The sequence below is a fragment of the Gorilla gorilla genome, chromosome 21 (genome assembly GCF_029281585.2).
Source record: "Gorilla gorilla gorilla isolate KB3781 chromosome 21, NHGRI_mGorGor1-v2.1_pri, whole genome shotgun sequence".
Classification (NCBI taxonomy): domain Eukaryota; kingdom Metazoa; phylum Chordata; class Mammalia; order Primates; family Hominidae; genus Gorilla; species Gorilla gorilla.
This window is the reverse complement of record NC_073245.2, coordinates 12,322,829-12,343,097: the sequence shown is the minus strand read 5'-3', so window position 1 is coordinate 12,343,097 and position 20,269 is coordinate 12,322,829. Positions and strand designations below refer to the sequence as shown.

The window sequence follows — 20,269 nt, the reverse complement described above, 5'->3', positions numbered from 1 at the left end:
ACCTAAAACTACTTAAAAACCTAATAATTTAATAAATTATATGTTTTAATAGTCTATCATTTGGCCAAAGAATTTCACTTTTTTTTTGTTTGTTTTTTTAGACAAGAGTCTCGCTCTGCTGCCCAGGCTGGAGTGCAGTGGCGCGATCTCGGCTCACTGCAAGCTCTGCCTCCTGGGTTCACGCCTTTCTCCTGCCTCAGCCTCCTGAGTAGCTGGGACTACAGGCGCATGCCGCGACGCCCGGCTAATTTTTTTGTATTTTTAGGAGAGACGGGGTTTCACTGTGTTAGCCAGGATGGTCTCAATCTCCTGACCTCGTGATCCACCTGCCTCGGCCTCCCAAAGTGCTGGGATTACAGGCGTGAGCCACTGTGCCTGGCCCAAGAATTTCACTTTTGTGATATAGTCTAACAAAAGTCCAAAATCCAGAGGAAAAAAAAGATTTCTTTTTGCATCAAAATGTTCACTTGCTTACCTGACACTCTGTAGATAAACAAAAGTTTAGTGTTATTTTTAATAGCAATAAGCTGATAACTACCTAAAAGAAAAGATAGGTCACCATATATTTACTTAAAGATCTGTTAAATTCTATTTATTTAAACATCTATTAAAATGATGTTTGTGAGGAGCTTATAAAAATATTTAAAATACAATGCAATATGAAAAGAGCAGGGCATTAATGACTATTTGCAATATTTAACCAGAACTGTTTTTCAAAAAGCAAACAGGCATTAAGGATTTGGAAGTAAAATACATTAACAGTTTGTAGGTGGGTGGTAGAATCATAGGTGATTTTTCTCTTTTGCTTTCCAAATTTTTATGAATATGTATTACTTTTAATATGAAAAAAATTGCTGAAAGCCAGAGGGAAGTGTGTGTTAATTAAAATTTTATGATGAAGTGTTATTTTGTGATTTAGACTTTGTGAAAAATAAATGACAAAAAAAGCTAAAAAAGTGTGACACCTCCTTCATACATTTTCACACCCTGTGAAAATCCACAAGCTTCACTCACCAGAAACTGGCCCAGAGCAACAATTTCTTTGTTTAATTGAATCCTTAGAATTCAGAAGGTATGTGAAAGGAGAGAGAGGCAAAGGAGAGATAGAGATACAGAGATAGACTGAGAGAGAGAGAGAGAGGAGAGATAGAGAGACAGATGAAAAAGCCAAAGGGACAGAGACAGAGAGAGAGACAGGGAAGGAGAGACAGATGGAGAGAGAGATACGGGCAAAAAGACAGACAGACAGACTAGGAAAAAAGTGCAAGAATAATCAAAGAGGATACATTTAATAAATCATCCATGAAGTGCTATGTGTTCAAGTATTACGAAAAAATCCTTTAACCTCCGCTTCCTGGGTTCAAGTGAGTCTCCTGCCTCAGCCTCCTGAGTAGCTGGGACTACAGGCGTGTGCCACCATGCCCGGCTAATTTTCTTGTATTTTTAGTAGAGATGAGGTTTCACCGTGTTAGCCAGGATGGTTTCGATCTCCTGACCTCGTGATCCACCCGCCTTGGCCTCCCAAAATGCTAGGATTACAGGCATGAGCCACCGCGCCCGGCCTCAATATATTTTTAAAGAAACAGTTGGAATAAGGTCAGTTAAAAAAATACAAAAACCTTTAAAAAGACTGAAACCATTCTCTTCTGCTATGAAATACTAAGGATAAATTTTAGGCAAATGTACCATTAGGTGTGTTGAGCATATCTGGTGTGGGCTGACCTGACCATTCCATAACCTGCAGTCAAGCAATTGCATCAGCTGAGTAAATGTGCACTGTGGTCAACGTTCCTGGCTTTGAACCCTGGCTTTGCCCCTTCCTGGTCTTGGTCAGGAGTGTGTCTCTCATGCCAGACTGCCTGGATTTGGGTCCTGCAACTATGCACACTGACTGTGTGACTCTGAACTCGTGACTTCACCTTTCTTGGTGTGAGTTTTCTCCTTTCAAAGATGGAGCTAGCACTAGTACCACACACAAGGTGGCTGGAGGGATTATGCTGTCACATGCAGAATTCTTGGGACAGGGCTTGGCACATTTAAGCACTTAATAAACATCTCTGGCCTGGTGCCGTGGCTTAAGCCTGTCATCCCAGCACTTTGGGAGGCCAAGGCGGGCAGATCACTCGAGTCCAGCCTGGGCAACATCATGAAACCCCCTCTCTACTAAAAATACAAAAATTATCTGGGTGTGGTGGTGCACGCCTGTGGTCCCAGCTACTCAGGAGGTTGAGGCAAGAGAAGCCCTTGAACCCGGGAGGTGGAGGTTGCAGTGAGCTAAGATCACACCACTTCACTCCAGCCTGGGTGACAGAGTGAGACTCTGTCTCAAAAAAACCCGAAAACCAAAACAAAGAAAACCATCTGTTACCAGTCCAGCCCTCTCCCACAGAACACCTGGAGCCAAATGGGCTCCAGATTTTTTTTGGATTTTAGAAAAGTAATGCATGGCATATTCCATATATGCTGAAATACCCCCAGCATGTATTTATTTGGTGTGTAAATATTCATTCTAATTAAAAAAATAGAAACTATAAATCACATTTTCATCGGATTGCCACCAGATGCATATGGACTTGCATTACTGTTATTACTGTTTTGCCCCTCCGAGTCTCAGTTTTCTCATCTCTAAAGTCGGGACAAGAGGCAAGGCACTGAGCACAGTGCTCAGGAATGTCCCCTTCCTTCCTGGGGATGAATGCAGTCCTGGGAAATCCCCCTGACCTCCACAACCCTCCTGTAAAAGGAGGTGGCTTGGCCTGATTCCACCAAGCCAGGGTGCACTTACCTTCTTGCGGCCCCAGCCTCACGGCGTGGGATTCATGCAGGATCTCTGCCACTGGCTTGCGGGTATAGAGGATGGTGGCACCGCTCAGGTTGACCCTCATCCGCTGGGCCCGGGAGGTGAGGTTGGCCAAGCACAGGGCCAGTCTCAGGTCGTGGCCCAGCATGGGAGGCTCTAGCACCTTGAACTTGCCAGCGATGCTGGGCTTGGTGGCGGGCTCCAGGAGGTCGTCACGCCAGAGACAGCGCCCCCCAGCCCTGCGGATCCAGGTTCTCCTTCCAGAGGCTTCCACGCCGAACAGCCTGTTCACCGCCTTGCTGTACACCTGCCTCTCTTTCCGGGACCCTGCAGGACATCACACAACGTCAGCGGCAGGCACCCCCTTGCTCCTTTAATTTACCATGGCTCATGGAAGTCAAACTGGCAGTTCAAGAGCCATATGCACACCGGCGCCACATGCCTTGTGTTTGATTCTCTATGTAAATAAAGTTTTAAATCAGTTGCCAGGAAATTTCACATAAAAATGCAAATTTCCAGCTTCTCTGACAGCTGGGTCAAAAGCCTCATATAATAATGATAGCTAGCACTTTTGCAGATTTGCTATGTGTACTATAGCACTTGGTGCTGTATTTTTTTTTCTCTAGGAGGTACTACAGAGGTATTATCATCACCCACATTTAACAGACAAGGAAGCCGAGACACAGAGAAGTAAAGTAACTCCTCAATCACACAGCTTATGGGGTAAGTGAGGCAGCTGGGACTTGAACCAGGCAGTAAAGCTCCAAATTCCATTCATGCTCCCTTATCACTCTCTACATGGCAATAATGGTCTTGAGGCAGGAGGCGGGACTTGACTCAGGAGCTGGGGCTCAAACTCAGGACTAGATTAAAGACGAATGGAAACAGGGAGGAGGCAAAAGCACTTCTCTATAAGACATGCCCACCAGTGCTATGGCAACACCCAGAACTTACTACCCCTTTTCAAGGCAATCACCTGGAAGTTACCACCCTTTTCCTAAAAATTTCTGCATAATCTGCCCTTTAATTTGCATGTAATTAAAACTGAGTATAAATATGATTACAAAACTGTAGGGTATAACAACTTCATTCTTTTGCATGTGGGTATACAGCGGTCCCAACACCATTTGTTGAAAAGACTATTTTTATTCTTTCTCCATTGAATTGTCTTGACACCCATGTAGAAATCAATTGAACATAATTTTAAGGGCTTCTTTTTGGACTCTCAGTTCAATTTCTTTGATCTATATGTCCCTTCTTATGCCAATGTCACACTGTCGGGGTTTCTGTATATTTGTAGTACTTTTTGTTTGTCTGTTTGTTTTTGAGACAGGATCTCACTCTGTCACTCAGAGCTGCTATGCTGGGCATACTGCCTATGGGGTAGCCCTGGCCCACAAGGAGCAGCACCTTTGCTGTTGCTGCACACTGCTGCTTTAAGAAAAGTGGCTAACACCACTGGCTCATCCTTGAATTCTTTCCTGGGTGATGCCAGGAACCCTCCTGGGCTAAGCCTGCATGCCCTACCTCAGTCTAGAGTTGAGCAATAGCAGCCCCCACTAGAGGGAATGCACTCTCTGGTTGTCCATGATCTTCACCCTGCAATTCTCACTCATGGGATTCTATCGGTGGGGCTCCTGTAGACATGTGAGTTTAGGGCCCCTGATACACCACTTTCCCCACTGCTAGCGCAGACCTCTCTTTTGAGCTCCAGAACAATACAAAGAACCGGACAGCGCCCCCCAGGTGTCTCACAGGTGCCTCAAATCCAACCAAACCCACCAACTGCCCAGCAGCATTCCTCATCCCAGCCAACGGTGCAGCCATGAGCCCAGGTGTACAAGCCAGAAGCCTGGGGGTGTTCTTGACTCTTCTCTCGCGTTTATCACTCACAACAGAGCCCTCACCAGGTCCTGCTGAGCATCCTCCTTAGGCTCTGGAATCTGTCCTCTTCTCTCATCTCTCTTCCCCCATCAGACCACCATACAAACCGCCTCACCATGAGGTCAGTGTGTGAACTTTTATTACTGTTTTCATTACTCTGTCCCTGCCAGCTTCAGTTTTCCTATCTGTAAAGTGGGGACAAGAGGCCCACAAGCAAGGCACTGAGCACGATAATCAAGAACGTCCCCTCCCTTCCTGGGAATGTAGGATCCATCCCATTCCAGTTCTGTTTCCACTCTGATGATTCCAAAATCCAATTCTGATGGTTCTCCTTCCCTATTTGAAACCTGTGGCATGTGGTCCTCACACCACTCTCCCCTGAAGGTACCCTGATATCGTGTGACCCTGGTCTGATCACTTGGTGATTACTTGATGTTGCTGGAAACACCAAGGTTCTTTAACATTCCACGTTTTATTATTAAAATGTATGTGAGTTCTGCTACTGTACAATGTATTTTTACTATGAAAATGTTTCATTTCCCTGCCAAAGAATGTAATGCCACCTTCTCATGGAGGCCTTCTCTGACCACCTGATGTTTTAAACAACTTTATTGAGATATAATTCCATAACACACAATTCACCCATTTTAAGAGTGCAATTCAATGTTTCTTAGTAGTTCACAGAATTGTGCACCCCATTACCACAATCTAATTTTAGAACGTTTTTTCACCACCCCCCCCAAATTCTGTAACCATCAGGAGTCACTTCCCATTCCTCCCCACCCCAACCCCAGCCCTAGGCAACCACTAATATAATTCATAATTTGCCTATTCTGGACATTTCATATAAAGGGAATCATACAACACGTGGTCTTTTGTGAAATTTTTCCGCTTAACATCATGTTTTCAAGGTTCGTTCACATTGTAGGTAGCATGTATCAGTACTGCGTTCCTTTTTATTTCTGACTAGTATTCCATTGGATGGATATATATTTTATTTATCTATTGATGGGTATTTGAGCTGTTTCTACTTTTTATCTATTTTAAATAATGTTTCTATAAATATTCATGTAAAGTTTTTGTGTGGGTGTTTGTTTTCATTTCTCTTGGAAATGTAGCTGGGCGTGCAGTTGCCGGGTCATGGCAACACTATGTTTAACATTTTGAGAAACTGTCAAAGTGTTTTCCAAAGTGGCTGCACAATTGTAAATTTCCACCAGCAATGTATGAGTGTTTCAATTTCTCCACATCTTCACCAACACTAATTTTCTATCTTTTTGATGACAGTAGTTCTAGTGGATGTGAAGTGGTATCTCATTGTGGTTTTGACATGCATTTTCGTAATGACTTAATGATGTTAAGCATCTTTTTATGTGCTTATTGGCCATTTGTATATGGTCCTTGGGGAAATGTTCATTCACATCCTTTGCCATTTTAAAATGGGATTATTTATTTATTTCTTTATTTTGTAGAGATGGAGTCTTGCTATGTTGCCCAGGCTGGTCTTGAACTCCTAGCCTCAAGTACTCCTCTCGCCTTGGCCTCTCAAGGTTCTAGGATGGGCCAAGCATGGTGGTTCATGCCTTGGACTTTCAGGTGCTCTCAAAAAAATTATTTTTTTTATGGTTGAGTTTTAAGAGTTACATATACATATATTTTAGATGAGAGTGCTTTATCCATTCAATACATGATTTGCAAATATTCTCTCCTATTCCATGGGCTATCTTTCCACTTTCCTGATGGTGCTGTTTGCAGGACAAGTTCTTAACTTTGATAAAGTCCAATTTTTTCCTTTGTTACTTGTGCTTTTGATGTCGTTTCTGAAAAGGCTTGGTCTAACCGAAGATCATGAAGATTTACTCCTATGTTTTCTTCCAAAAGTTTTATAGTTTTAGCTCTCACATGTAAGTCTATAAACCATTTTGAGAAATTTTTGTGTATCGTGTGAGATAGGAGGCCAACTTCATTCTTTTTATTTCCCTTTTTTAAAAATTTTTCATGTAACCAGTGGGGTATAACAACTTCATTCTTTTGCATGTGGGGATATACAGTGGTCCCAACACCATTTGTTGAAAAGACTATTCTTATTCTTTCTCCATTGAATTGTCTTGACACGCTTGTAGAATCAATTGATCATAATTTTAAGGGTTTATTTTTCAACTCTCAGTTCAATTTCTTTGATCTATATGTCCATTCTCATGCCAGTATCACACTGTCTGGGTTACTGTATATCTGTTGTAATTTTTGTCTTGTCTGTTTATTTTTGAGACAGAATCTCACTCTGTCACCCAGGGTGGAGTACAGTGGTGCAATCATGGCTCATTGCAACCTCAACCTCCCAGGCTCAAGCAATTCTCCCACCTCAGCCTCCTGAGTAGCTGGTAGCCATGCCACCACACTCAGCTAATTTTTAAAATTTTTTGTAGAGATGAAGTCGTCCATGCTGCCCAGCTGGCCTGAAGGGAGATTTCCTGAACTGAAGGGAGTCTCCTGACTTGGCCTCCTAAAGTGCTGGGATCACAGACATAAGCCACCATGCCTGGCTGTAGTAAGTTTTGAATTTGGGAAGTATGAGCCCTCCAACTTCTTTTTCAAAATTGTTTGGGCTATTTGGGGTTCCCTTGTGTTTCCAAATGAATTTTATGATCAGGTTGCTAATTTTGGGGAAAAAAACTCAGCTGTAACTTTGACAGGATTTTGTTGAGTCTGTAGGTCAATTTTGAGAGTATTGCAATTTTAACAATATAAACCCTTTCAATCCATGAAAATGGGATGCCTTTTCATTTATTTAGATCATTAATTTCTTTCAACAATGTTTTGTAGTTTTAGCATGTAAGTCTTGCTCTTCTTTTGTTGAATTTATTCCTAAGTATTTTATTCTTTTTGATGCTATTGTAAATGGATTTATTTCCTTAATTTCATTTTTGGATTATTCATTGCCAGTATCTAGAAATCTGATTAATTTTTGTATATTGATCTTGTGTTCTGCAAACTTGCTGAACTTGTTTATCATTTCTAACAGCTTTTTAATGGATCCCTTAGGATTTTATATATACAAAATTATGTCATGTGCAAATTTCTTTCCAATTTGGAAATTTCTCTATTTCCATTTCTCCCTTCCTCTCTTCCTCCCTCTCTTCTTTTGTCTTCTTTCTATTTTAAAAATTGTGATAAAATACATATAACATAAAATTTACCATCTTAACCATTTTTAAGTGTACACTTCAGTGTCATTAAGTACATTCATATTGTTGTGTAACCATCACTACCATCTATCCAGAGCTCTTTTCATCTTGATTGAAACTCTGTACCTATTACACAATAATGCCCATTCTCCCCAGATCTTAGCCCCTGGCAACCACCATCCTACTTTCTGTCTGTATGAGTTTGGCTACTCTAGGTACTTCATAGATATAAGCGGCATCATAGAATATTTGTTCTTTTATGTCTGGCTTATTTCACTTAGCATAATGTCCTCAAGTTTCATCTGTGTTCCAGCATTTGTTGGTATTTTCTCTCTTTTTAAGGCTAAATAATATTCCATTGTATGTATATACCACATTTTGTTTATTCATTCGTTCAGTGATGGACACTTGGGTTGCTTTCACCTTTTGGCCATTTTGATGAGATTGGGCGTATTCAGGGCAGTATGGCTATAGATGTTTTGGCTACTTTGAATAATGCTGCTCTGAACATGGGTGTACAAATATCTCTTCGAGGTCCTGCTTTCAATTCTTTTGGGCATATATCTAGAAGCTGAATTGCTGGGTTGTATGATAATTCTATTTTTAATATTTTGGCAACATATTCAAGACATCAGTGCCAAATCCAACATCATGAAACTTTTCTCCTATGTTTTTTTCTAAGAATTTTATAATTTTAGCTCTCACATTTAGACCTTTGATCCATTTTCAGTTAATTTTTCTATATAATGTAAGAGTCTAACTTCAGTCTTTTGCACATAGATATCCAGTTTTCCCAATACAATTTTAAAAAAGATATCTCTTTCTTTTTCTTGCTTAATTTCCCTGGCTAGTACTTCCATAAAAATGATGAATCAATATGACAAAAAAGGACATCTTTGTCTTGTCCCTCATTTTGGGGTGTAAATGTTCAACGTTTCACTATTAAGTATCATTTTAGCTGTAGCTTTTTTATAGGTGACTTATCAGACTGAGGAAGTTTACTTCTATTCTTAATTTGTTGAGTGTTTTTTTTTATCATAAAGGGGTATGAGATTTTGTCAAATGCTTTTTCTGCATCTATTGAGATGATCATGTTATTTTGTCCTTTTTTCTATTGATACGGTGTGTTATATTAGCTGATTTTCAATGTTAAACCCATCTTGTATTCTTGGGATAAATCCCACTTGCTCATGGCATATAATCTTTTTTATATGTTGCTGAATTCAGTTTATCAGTAAACTGAATTCATTTCATATTCATGAATTTTTGCTTTCATTGTTGATTTTTGCTTTCACATTCATAAGGGAGATAGATATGTAGTTTTCTTTTCTTCTGATGTCATCTGGTTTTGGTATCAGGATAAACTGACTTCATAGAATGAGTTGAGAAGTATTCCCTCATCTTCTACTTTTTGGAATAATTCATGAATAATTGATATTAGTTCTTTTAATATTTGGTAGAATTCACCAGTGACATAATCTGGGCCTGATTATTTCTTTGTGGGAAGTTTTCATATTACTAGTTCAATATGAACTATTACTAGTTTTTTTACTTGTTGTGAATCTATTTAGATTTTCTATTTCTTTTTGAGATAGTTTTGGTAACTGTGTCTTTCTAGAAATTTACCCATTTAATCTAAAGTTATGTAATATGTTGTCACACAGTTGCTCATAGTATCCCCTAATAAACTGTCATTAATTATAGCAATTCTGACTCTAAAAGTGTGGGGGTTTTTCATACCAACCAATTCTCCAACTCTCTGGACACCAACTGGGTCTCCTACAATTCAATTCAATTCAATTCTAACAGTAGCTACCTGGAGTTAGCATCAGACTCCACACGTTGAAGGGCTCAGTCCCACAAGACTGAGACTTCAGACTCCAGTCACAAGTGTTGGTTACTCAGGGTTACTCACACTTCTGTCCAACTTTGCTACAGATTTGGGGTTCTCATAACTGGCCCCAGCCTTAGGTTTCATAATTTGCTAGAGTGCTTCACAGAACTCAGAAAAACAGTTTACTTACCATTCCTGGTTTGTTATGAAGGATATAACTCTGGAAGAGCCAAGTGGGAGAGATACACAGGGCAAGGTATGGCAGGGGGCAGGGGTGGTGTGGGGTTTCCATCTCCTCTCTAAGCATGCCACCCTCTCAGCACCTCAATGTCTTCCCCAACCTGGAACCTCTCCAAACCCCATTGTTTAGCAGTTTTTACAGAGTTTCATTACATAGGCATGACTGATTAAATCATAGGCCTTAGGTGATAAACTCAATCTTCAGCCTCTCTCCCCTCCCTGGAGGTCAGAGATGGGGTTTAAAGTCCCCAATCCCTAATCATGTCTTGATTTTTCAGGCAACCAGCCCCCATGCTGAAAGTGATCTAGGTGCCCCTAGTCATCTCACTAATGTGCTATATAGCTGATGCTCTTCTCATTCTGAAGACTCCAAGGGTTTTAGGAGCTGTGTGCCAGAAACTGGGGATGATAACCAAATACTTTTCTTTAAAAACCACACTCTATAGTTCTTTTCATTTTTGTAGGGTTGGTAGTGACATCCTCTCTAATTTTAGTAATTTGATTCTTCTCTTAGTCTAGCTAAAGGTTTATCAATTTTGTCAGTCTTTTTAAAGAATCAACTGGTTTTCTTGATTTTCTTTTATGATTTTTCTGCTCTTTATTTCATTTACATTTATTTCCACTTTAATCTTTCTTGTTTCCTCTTTCTGCTTTTTTAGGTGTTTAGTTTGCTATTCTTTTTCTAGGTTCTTTTTTTTTTGAGACAGTCTCGCTTTGTGATCCAGGCTGGAGTGCAGTGGCCTGATCTCGGCTCACTGCAACCTCCACCTCCCAGGTTCAGGTGATTCTCTTGCCTCAGCCTCCCGAGTAGCTGGGACTATAGGTGCATGCCCCCACACCCAATTAATTTTTGTATTTTTAGTAGAGACAGGGTTTCCCAATGTTGGCCAGGCTGGTCTCAAACTCCTGACCTCAGGTGATCTGCACACCTCGGCCTCCCAAAATGCTGGGATTATAGGCGTCAGCCACCATATCTAGCCATTTTTCTAGGTTCTTAAGGTAGAAGATTAGGCTATTGATTTGAAATCTTTCTTCTTTAATATAGGTTTTAGGGCTATAAATTCCCCACTGTGTACTGCTTTAGCTGCATCTTATAAATTTTGGCATATTGCATTTTCATTTTCTTTCACTGAAGAGTATTTTCTAATTTGACTTGTGATCTTTCCTTTGGCTCACTGGATATTTAGATGTATGTATTGTTTAATTTTCACATATTATAAATGTATCAAATTCTCTTCTGATACTGATTTCTAATTTAATTCTATTGGAATAAGATTATACACTTTGTATGATTTCAATCCTCTTAAGTTTACTGAGGCTTATTTTATGGCTGAGCATATGGTCAATTCTGGATAATGCTACCCTTGTACTTTCCAAGAATGTGTATATGTTGCTGCTATAATGTGGAGTCTTCTATAGGCGTCTGTTAGAGTCCACCTGATTTTAAATGACAAATGTTCGCTTCCTCTCAACCAGTCCCTAAACTCTTTCCCTTCTTTATTTTTCCCCAAAATACTTATCAGTAGCTGAAATACTAGTTATTTTATTTATTTGTTTATTTTTACCTGCCCCACTAGAATGTCAGCTCCTTTATCCTTTAAGATAAAGATCATACGCATTTTGCTCACTGGTTGCCTGGCACTCAGTAAATGCTCAATAAACACATGCCAATAGAAAAAAATGTGAAAATGTGGCTTATATGTCCTGTAGCTTCACATAAGCCAGTCCTGCAATCAACAAAGCAAGGCCCTTCTTGATACAGCTCAGACTCCTTATGGCATTAAAAGCCCTTCATATGCTGTTGGTCCCAATTCACTCATTCCGTGAATCTGTACTGAGCACCTACTATGCAGTTGATGCTGCTGTAGGAGTTGGGGATACGGCAATGAACAAAACAGTCAGGCTTCCTGCCATCCTAGAACTCTCAGTCTAGGAGCATTCTAGGGAGACAACAAAGATTCAAGCAAATATCAAGTTGCGATATGTGCTTAGAAGGAAGTCAATAGGGTGCTGAGACCCCTGGCCAGGCAAAAGTTTGGGGTGAAGTCAGCAGGTCCTTCCCAGGCAAAGAAAGCAACTTGTGCCAAGTCCTTTAGGAATAAAAGAGCATGTTGTACCCAGGGGCTCTGAATCTTTGTGCTCTAGCATGTGTCCTGGTTCCACAGACAGAGCAAGGGCTCATGACTCAGAGAGGCACAAGCCCCTGTCGTTTCATCTATAGAATACTGCTCATGCAAGTCAAGGATGTCTTGGCTTGCCTGAGCAATATTGCCCAGCATGAGTCTGGAATCCTGTTGGACTCTGTCTTCCTGGAATGCCTTCTCAACCTTTCATCTCCTGGCTAAATCTTACTCCCTTCAGCATTCCCTCCCATAGGCTGCTTTTCCTGATACCTTCTGCCCTGGCCGAAGAGACTCCTCCTCTTTGTTTCTTCAGCCTCTGGATGCCCCAGTAGAGTGCCAGTCACTCCGAATTATTCTGTGCTGTCAGCTCACCATGTGGTGAGTTCTCTGGGGACTTCTCTTTGTCCCCTTGCCTCTGAATCATGCCTGACACTCAGGAGGGTCTCTACTTTGAGAGCACATGAAAAAGCCTACCATGCTGTATGGCACACCAAGGCCACTCAGCGAAGATGCGAAGTCTAGCACAGCAGGGAGGGCAGAGGCCCTAAGAGTAGACTGCCTCATTAGAATTCCAGCTCTTCTGGGCTTTGGAAACTTGGGGAAGTTACTTAACCTCCCTGTACCTCAGTTTGCTTATCCATAAAATGATTTTATTTTATTTTTTGAGACAGAGTCTCGCTCTGTAGCCTGGAGTGTAGTGACATAATCTCTGCTCACTGCAACCTCCGCCTCCTGAGAGCAAGCAATTATCTTGCTTCAGCCTCCTGAACAGCTGGGACTACAGGCAACCACCACCACGCCCAGCTAATTTTTGTATTTTTAGTAGAAATGGGGTTTCGCCATGTTGGCCAGGCTAGTCTTGAACTCCTGACCTCAGATGATCTGCCCACCTTGGCCTCCCAAAGTGCTGGGATTGCAGGTGTGAGCCACCATGCCTGGCTCATAAAATGATTTTAAAATAAATATTAAATGAAATGATGCATGGACATTGCTTACCATTTTGCTTAGCAAGTTCTAGATACTGTTACTATTATTTTTGTTAATCTAAATGTGAAATCACGTTGCCCACAGTAGGCAGTCAATACACAGTAGACAATATTATAATTAAATAGTGGCAGTGCAGTGCAGAGTGAGGAGCATGGGCTCTGGGTTCTGCAGGAGAGTTCTCCCTTACTAGCTATGTTCCCTGGCTGGATCAACTTGCCTCTCTGTACATCTGTCTTCTCCTCTGTAAAATAAACTTTGTACTAGTGTCTCACTTAAAAGCTCATGGTAAGGGCTTTGTAAACATTTGTTAAATAAAATGACTACATAACATATGAAAATGGCCAGCCCACAGCAGGCGCTCAGTAACAGTGATTGCCATCACTGTCATCATGTAACAGGATGTTAATTTCTCCTGTGGCCATGGTTTTTTTTTTTGAGGAGTTTCACTCTTGTTGCTGAGGGTGGAGGGCAGTGTGCGATCCTGGCTCACTGCAACCTCCGCCTCCCAGGTTCAAGCAATTCTCCTGCCTCAGCCTCCCAAGTAGCTGGGATTACAGGCATGGGCCACCATGCCTGGCTAATTTTGTATTTTTAGTATAGACGGGTTTTCGCCATGTTGGCCAGGCTGGTCTCGAACTCTTGACCTCAGGTGATCTGCCTGCCTCGGCCTCCCAGAGTGCTGGGATTACAGGTGTGAGCCACCGCACCCAGCTGGTCATAGGTAAATCTTAGGACAAAAGACCCACAGACCTCATGTACTTTTTTTTTTTTTTTGAGACAGGGTCTCACTGTGTTGCCCAGGCTGGAGTGCAGTGGCACAATCTTGTCTCACTGCAACCTCCGCTTTCCAGAATCAAGTGTTCCTCCCACTGGAGCCTCCTGAGTAGCTGGGACTACCGGCATATGCCACCATGCCTGGCTAATTCTTTTGTATTTTTTGTAGAGATGGGGTTTTGCCATGTTGCCCAGGCTAGACCCCACGTTCTAAGTTCCAGAAGCTCCCAGCTGAAGGGACCCAGCAATCAATCTGCAGGTCTTATCAGAGAGGTGGCAGCTCAGAAGAGGCCTTACCACATAGTCCCCTCATCCACAGCCCATCCCCAAGACAGTAAGAAGACGGCTAAAGTGGAAGATGTCTTTGACAGTCAAGAAAGTGCCATGTTCCTGGAGATAGGAGCTAAAGTGTGAGTTGGGGGTGTAAATAGGTGTTTAAAAGAATCAGTGTTAAGGTTTGGGGGTATCTTCAGCAAGAAATGACTGGCTGATCAAGATTGGGGGTGCCTACAGAAAGGGAAGTTGGTATTCTCCTCCCTGTGGGAGGTCTGTTTATCCCGTCTTACTTACTAAGCCATGTACTACCTGAGCAGGGAGAAGAGAACTGAAGGGAGACAGCAGGTGGGAGACAGCCAGTCAAGACTGCTCCTCCTACCCACAAGTGTCAGGTTTCAGTTCCCAGCCTTGGAGTGGGACACAGTGGAGGTTAGGGTTGGGGGCCACAGCCTTGTAAAACCTCTGCAGAACTTGGGGACAAAAATCACCATGCATCAGAAAGAAGCTGTGTTGAAAGGACCCAAATAGCACAAGAAATCAGCAGTGTCTAGAGGAACAGCACAGGAATTAGTCTGGATGGCAGCAGGTTGTGATGGAGCCACCATCTGTCCTCAGCAAGCATAGATAGGAAACTAGGGCAGCAGCACCCACCCACTTAGCCAGCACTGAATCCTCACCCAGTTAAGACAAAGGCATCTGCTCTCTTCTCTCCTCTTTGCCTCCCTCTTAGCCTAACAGTGCTCTCAGCATTGGTTGCACACTAGAGACCACCTGGGAGCTTTAAAAAGCCCCAGTGCCAAAACCACATCCCGTAGAGACTACGATTCAATTAGTCAGGGGTGGAATCTGGCCTGCTGTGGTAGATTAAAAATGGCCATAATGCCTTGCAACTTCCCACCCCTTGAATCTGGATTGGGCTCATGAATTGCTTCGACCAATAGAATGTGGCAGAAGTGACATGGTGCACATTCTGAGCAGGCCTCTAGAAACCTCACAGCTTCATCTCTCACCTTCTGGGAATGTTGCTGCTATTCAGAAAAGCATGGGCTGGCCTGTTGGGACATGAGAGGCCAGGTGGGAACACAGACCCAGCCATCTCAGCAGTCCCACATGACACACATATGTGAGATCCCAGCCAGCACCACCTGGAGAAGATGAACCATCCCAGCTGAGCACAGCCCAAATTGTTGACCCACAGAATTGACCAAATAAGTAATTATTGTTTAAGATATATAACTGAAACAGCTCCCTGGATAATTCAAATGTGCAACAAGGGGCTAGGTGCAGTGGCTCACGCCTGTAATCCCAGCACTTTGGGAGGCTGAGGTGGGTAGATCACCTGAGGTCAGGAGTTCAAGGGCAGCCTGGCCAACATGGTGAAACCCCGTCTCTACTAAAAATACAAAAATTAGCTGGGCATGGTGGCGGGCACCTGTAATCCCAGCTACTTGGGAGGGTGAGGCAGGAGAATCGCTTGAACCCAGGAGGCGGAGGTTGCAGTGAGCCGAGATCACATTATTGCACTCCAGTCTGGGCAACAAGAGTGAGACTCCATCTCAAAGAAAAAAAAAAAGTGCAACCAGAGCTGTAAAATATGATGCTAGAGAGCAGAAAAGGGAGGCAAGGAGGTGTTCAGAGCAGATTGTGTCTCCTCTTTAGCAACCTTCCAGGGTCACTGCTCTAGCTTGTGCTCAGGGGACAGGAGGAGACAGGGTCTAATTCAAGTTTGAGCTTGAAGTCATAATTACTTGGTGACATGGTTTTAACAAGCAGAAATGGTTGAAAATATGTTAATCAGATCACAACATTGCTAAGGAACCTGTTACACAGTGGGAAAGGGAGATTTTTAAAGTATATAGTTGGAAGCAGCTATAAGAAAAAATACAACAGTTTTGTTTTTGTAGCCTAACAAGTAGAGGCTTTTCAATGAACCAATGGCCATAAATTGGTATCACGGCACAGGCCCTGGCAGATGCTAAACAGGAGATGCTATTATTATTAGTCTGAATTGGGCCTGTGCCATGCGTTTGTCCTAGGTGTTCAATAAATAATACCTGCTACTATCATCATTATTGTTACTAGTAGTGATTATTGTATGTGAACATACCTAATGCAGTGCCTGGTATATGGCAAGTGTTCAAGGAGATGTAGCTATTATTATTACAAATGGGAAATCTTCTAAGGTAGAAGAGGTGCTTAGTAAACAGAGGAAGCTATTAATGTAGCCTAAATAAAGGCACTTGGCTCAGAGCACAGAGACAACGTAAATGGAAGCTGCTGTCAGCGTCATATACATGGGGTGAGGCCTGGCTCCAGGCCACCTGCAGTGGGCCCTCTGCAGCTGATGGGCCATCCTGGGGAAGGTAATAAAGGCCGCCATGTGGCCCTTACCTTCCGGATACTTGTAGAGGTCGGTGATGTCCACGCGGGAGTCACTGCCCACCGCCTTGGTGCTGATGCATCTCCCAATCTTCTTCGTGTTTGAGTATACACGCTCCCGGCTCTCATCCTCGTGCCACAGCCAGGTGATGTAGTCAGCGTTGACCTCCGCAAACACGAAGGGACCATCATGGGCCAGGTGCACATCACCCTCACGGATGGCGGTGACTGAGGCTGGGCCGCACCGGAACACACCTGGGCAGGAGGGGTGGGCATGAGCAGCATGGGTAAGGAAAAGCAGGGGTCTGGAACTTACCCCACCCAACTGAGCGTACCTTCACTCTCCTCCTGGGGGGTGGCATCCAGAACCTGCCAGCCATTGTAAGAGGGGCCTAGGTCCTGCCGGGCAAACCAGCTCTCATTCCAGACATGGAAATTCCTGCCACAGAGAGAGGATGGGTGAAGCTGCCTAGAGTGCATAGGAAGGGAAGAGCCTACTGAGAGGCAGGCCCTGGGCTCCCTACTTTCCATAAGAACTGTGGCTGCATGTTGTTAATCACTCATTCAACCACATTAATGAGCACGCAGCATTCACAGATGTTTGTATATATATGTGTATGTGTGTATATAGATGTGTGTGTATATTTATCAAGAACCTGTTTTTCAAGGTACTGCAACTAAGACAGAAGATCTTTACTCTCATGCTGCTTACATTCTAACAAAGGAGACAGGCAAAGCTAAGTCAGCAGATAAATCAAACAAATGCAAGTGACAATAAATGTTAGGAAGAAAAAGAGGGGCTTAAGCTAGAGAACAACCCCTAGAGACCTACTCTAGGTAAATGACATTGAAGGTGAGACTTAAGTGAGAAAGAATAAGCTATAGGAAGAGTGAAGGGAACAATATTCTAGAAAGAAGGAACAGCATGTGCAAAGGTCCTAAGTGAGACAACAAAAGGCCTTGTGTGTTCAAGGAGCAGAAAGTATTTAAGTATCTCTGGGATATGGCCAGCAGAGGGGGTAGGTAGGGTTCTGATTATGCAGAGCACCATAGACTCTGGTAATTCCAGCCTTATTTTTAATTCCCCGTGTTAAAGATGAGAATATGAGTAGGAAACATGATATCACCTGCTCAAAGTCTTGCAGAAAGAAAGGAGCAGACAGAAACCCGATTCCCGGTTTGCCTGACTTGGCATCTTTACAGCCGGCCTCAGAACTCCTCTTCGGCAGGCAACTGTCTTTGTTGGGGAAAGTATCTTGATTAGCATTTGGGGATTAAAGGTGGGACCCTGATAACCTGGGTGGTGACAGAGTCCCCAACATCAAAATGAAGTGTCTGTGCTTTCTGCATGAAGAAAAGAGAAGAATGCGAGTATTTTGTGCTTCCAGGGCAAGGGAATGAAGAGAACCAAAAAAGAGGAGAGGCCAAGGGGAGCAAAGAGATGGTCTGAGCTGGAGGCCAGCTCGGGAAGGGCTCCTGGCACGCTCCCCTGGGGAACAAGGATACAAGGCTCTCTGTGTCTCTGTGTTGTGTTTTCTTCACTGTCTCTCCTAATCTTTATTTTTAAATTTTTATTTATTTATTTATTTTGAGATAGAGTCTTGCTCTGTCACCTAGGCTGGAGTGCAATGGCACAATCTTGGCTTACTGCAACCTCCGCTTCCCAGGTTCAAGTGATTCTCACGCCTCAGCCTCCCCAGTAGCTGGGGAGGTGTGTGTCACCACACCCGGCTAATTTTTTTTAATTTTTATTTTTAGTAGAGATGGGGTTTCACCGTGTTGGCCAGGCTGGTCTCGAACTCCTGACCTCAACTGATTTGCCAGCCTCGGCCTCCCAAAGTGTTGGGATTACAGGTGCGAGCCACCGCGCCCGGCCATCTCTCCTAATCTTTAGAAAGTTGGCTTTGAGTGGCAGACTTGCACATGTGTGAACAGACATTTGAACAAGGTTATTCACTGAAGCCTTGTTTGTAAAGGCAAACTTGTTTTTAACTGAGGCAACTGAAATGTCCATCCATATGGGATGGTTGGATGAACAATGGCTTTTTCATGCAATTGAGAGGCAGACTGGGTTCATACCCTTATGCTTCCCACTCACTAGCTGTGTGGCCTTGGATGGGTTACTTAACCTCTCTGTGCTTCAGTTTCCTCATCTGCAAAATAGAATCAATGATCTTAACTTATTCACAGGTTGTTTGAAGAAATACATGAGTTAATCTATATATAGCACTTAGAACTGGACCTGGCACAGACTAGGTGCTTGGTGGGTGTTACGTTATTACTTAAAACATTATGGAAAATAAGGAAAACTCTTTGTGTATTTACGTGGAATTGTTAAATGTTCCAGCAAGAACAGTATCACATAAAGCTGCCAATACTGTTTAAGCAGGGAAAAGGCGGGGAGGCACTGTAGGTATGTATGTGCTCGTGTCTGCAGAGCATCTCTCTGACAGGAGATGTAGCAGACAGTGATAGTGTTGCCTCCAGGAGGAGGATGGGGAGGCTGGGGAACTGGGCGGGAGGGAGACATCACTGCAACCCATTTTGTACCTTTTGAATATTAAACCACATGAATGTTTTTCCTATTTCAGAAAATTAAGTAAGTTAGAATGAATTTTTTTTTTTTTTTTTTGAGACGGAGTCTCACTCTGTCACCCAGGCTGGAGCGCAGTGGCATGATCTTGGCTCACAGAGGCAACCTCTGCCTCCCAGGTTCAAGCGATTCTCCTGCCTCAGCCTCCAGAGTAGCTGGGACTACAGGCGCCTGCCACGATGCCTGGCTAATTTTTGTGTTTTTAGTAGGGATGGGGTTTCACTATGTTGACCAGGGTGGAGTGTAATGGTGTGATCTCAGCTCACTGCAACCTCTGCCTCCTGGGTTCAAGCAATTCTCCTGCCTTAGCCTCCTGAATAGCTGGGATTACAGGTGTGAGCCACCATGCCTGGCCTGGAATGAATTTTTTAAAGCTTTATGTGAAGAATTTTGTTTCAACTGAGGAAGGAGTCTGTTTCCCACCTGAGACACACAACACGGAGAACCGCAGCTGATACGGAAGCAGGAGCCTGATCCAGAGGTACCTGTGCAGATGGAGTTCCCACCCCACCCCAGGAAGCCACAGATTCCCAGACAGAGTAGAACCAGGCCTTCAAGGCAATCAAATCTTGAGGCCCCTCCTGACCTCGGAGTCTACATCCTTGACCTCAGACCTTACATCTTGGAAGAGGCACCACTATCCGCAGGGCGCCTCTCACTCCCTCCAGAGCCGGCTCAGATTCAGGAGAGCTGGGGTCTGGGCCTGCCGCTCCCTGGTGGTGTTATGGAAGATGATGCCTTGCTCCACCTGCTGGGCTTCCAGAGCCCTTGGGCCTAGGCTGGGGGCAGGACCCACCACATGCTGTCTTCTGTCAGGTCCTCCAGGGTCCGCCCGAAGGAGTCCACGTATTTGTCCACACTCAGGTTCTGGTCTGTGTCGTGGGCTGAGTTGAAGTTGGACACGACCCGTGTGGCTATCCCCAAGCACCTGAGGACTGCAGAGCAGAGAGGCTCGGAGCAGGCGGGACCCTGGCCCCTGAGAGAGGGGCCTGGCTTCCACAGCAGGCGCCCTGGCTCATTTGTGGCCAAAGCCCTCTGCCACCCCATCTTTGTCTGTGTGTCTAGTTCATCAGGTTGTGGGGCTGAGACTCCCATCTCCACTCTCAGAAATGCCACCATCTCCTGCACGTTCTCTCAAGGACTTCAGGATACGCTGTTGCCACCTCATGTGAGTAGACAGGCTTTGAGGCTGGC

General features: G+C 43.6%; 1 protein-coding gene across 2 annotated transcripts in view; it reads right to left on the bottom strand.

Moving 5' to 3' along the window:
• Positions 1-20,269, bottom strand: part of TGM6 (transglutaminase 6) — a 53,829-nt gene that overhangs the window by 14,437 nt on the left and 19,123 nt on the right. For both annotated transcript variants that reach the window (XM_063702512.1, XM_031004984.3), the window contains exons 7-10: positions 19,872-20,010; positions 16,818-16,921; positions 16,495-16,737; positions 2,786-3,127 (exon numbers count right to left, since the gene is read on the bottom strand). In XM_063702512.1, the coding sequence (XP_063558582.1) occupies positions 2,786-3,127; positions 16,495-16,737; positions 16,818-16,921; positions 19,872-20,010 (828 nt within the window). The remainder of the gene's footprint in view (positions 1-2,785; positions 3,128-16,494; positions 16,738-16,817; positions 16,922-19,871; positions 20,011-20,269) is intronic.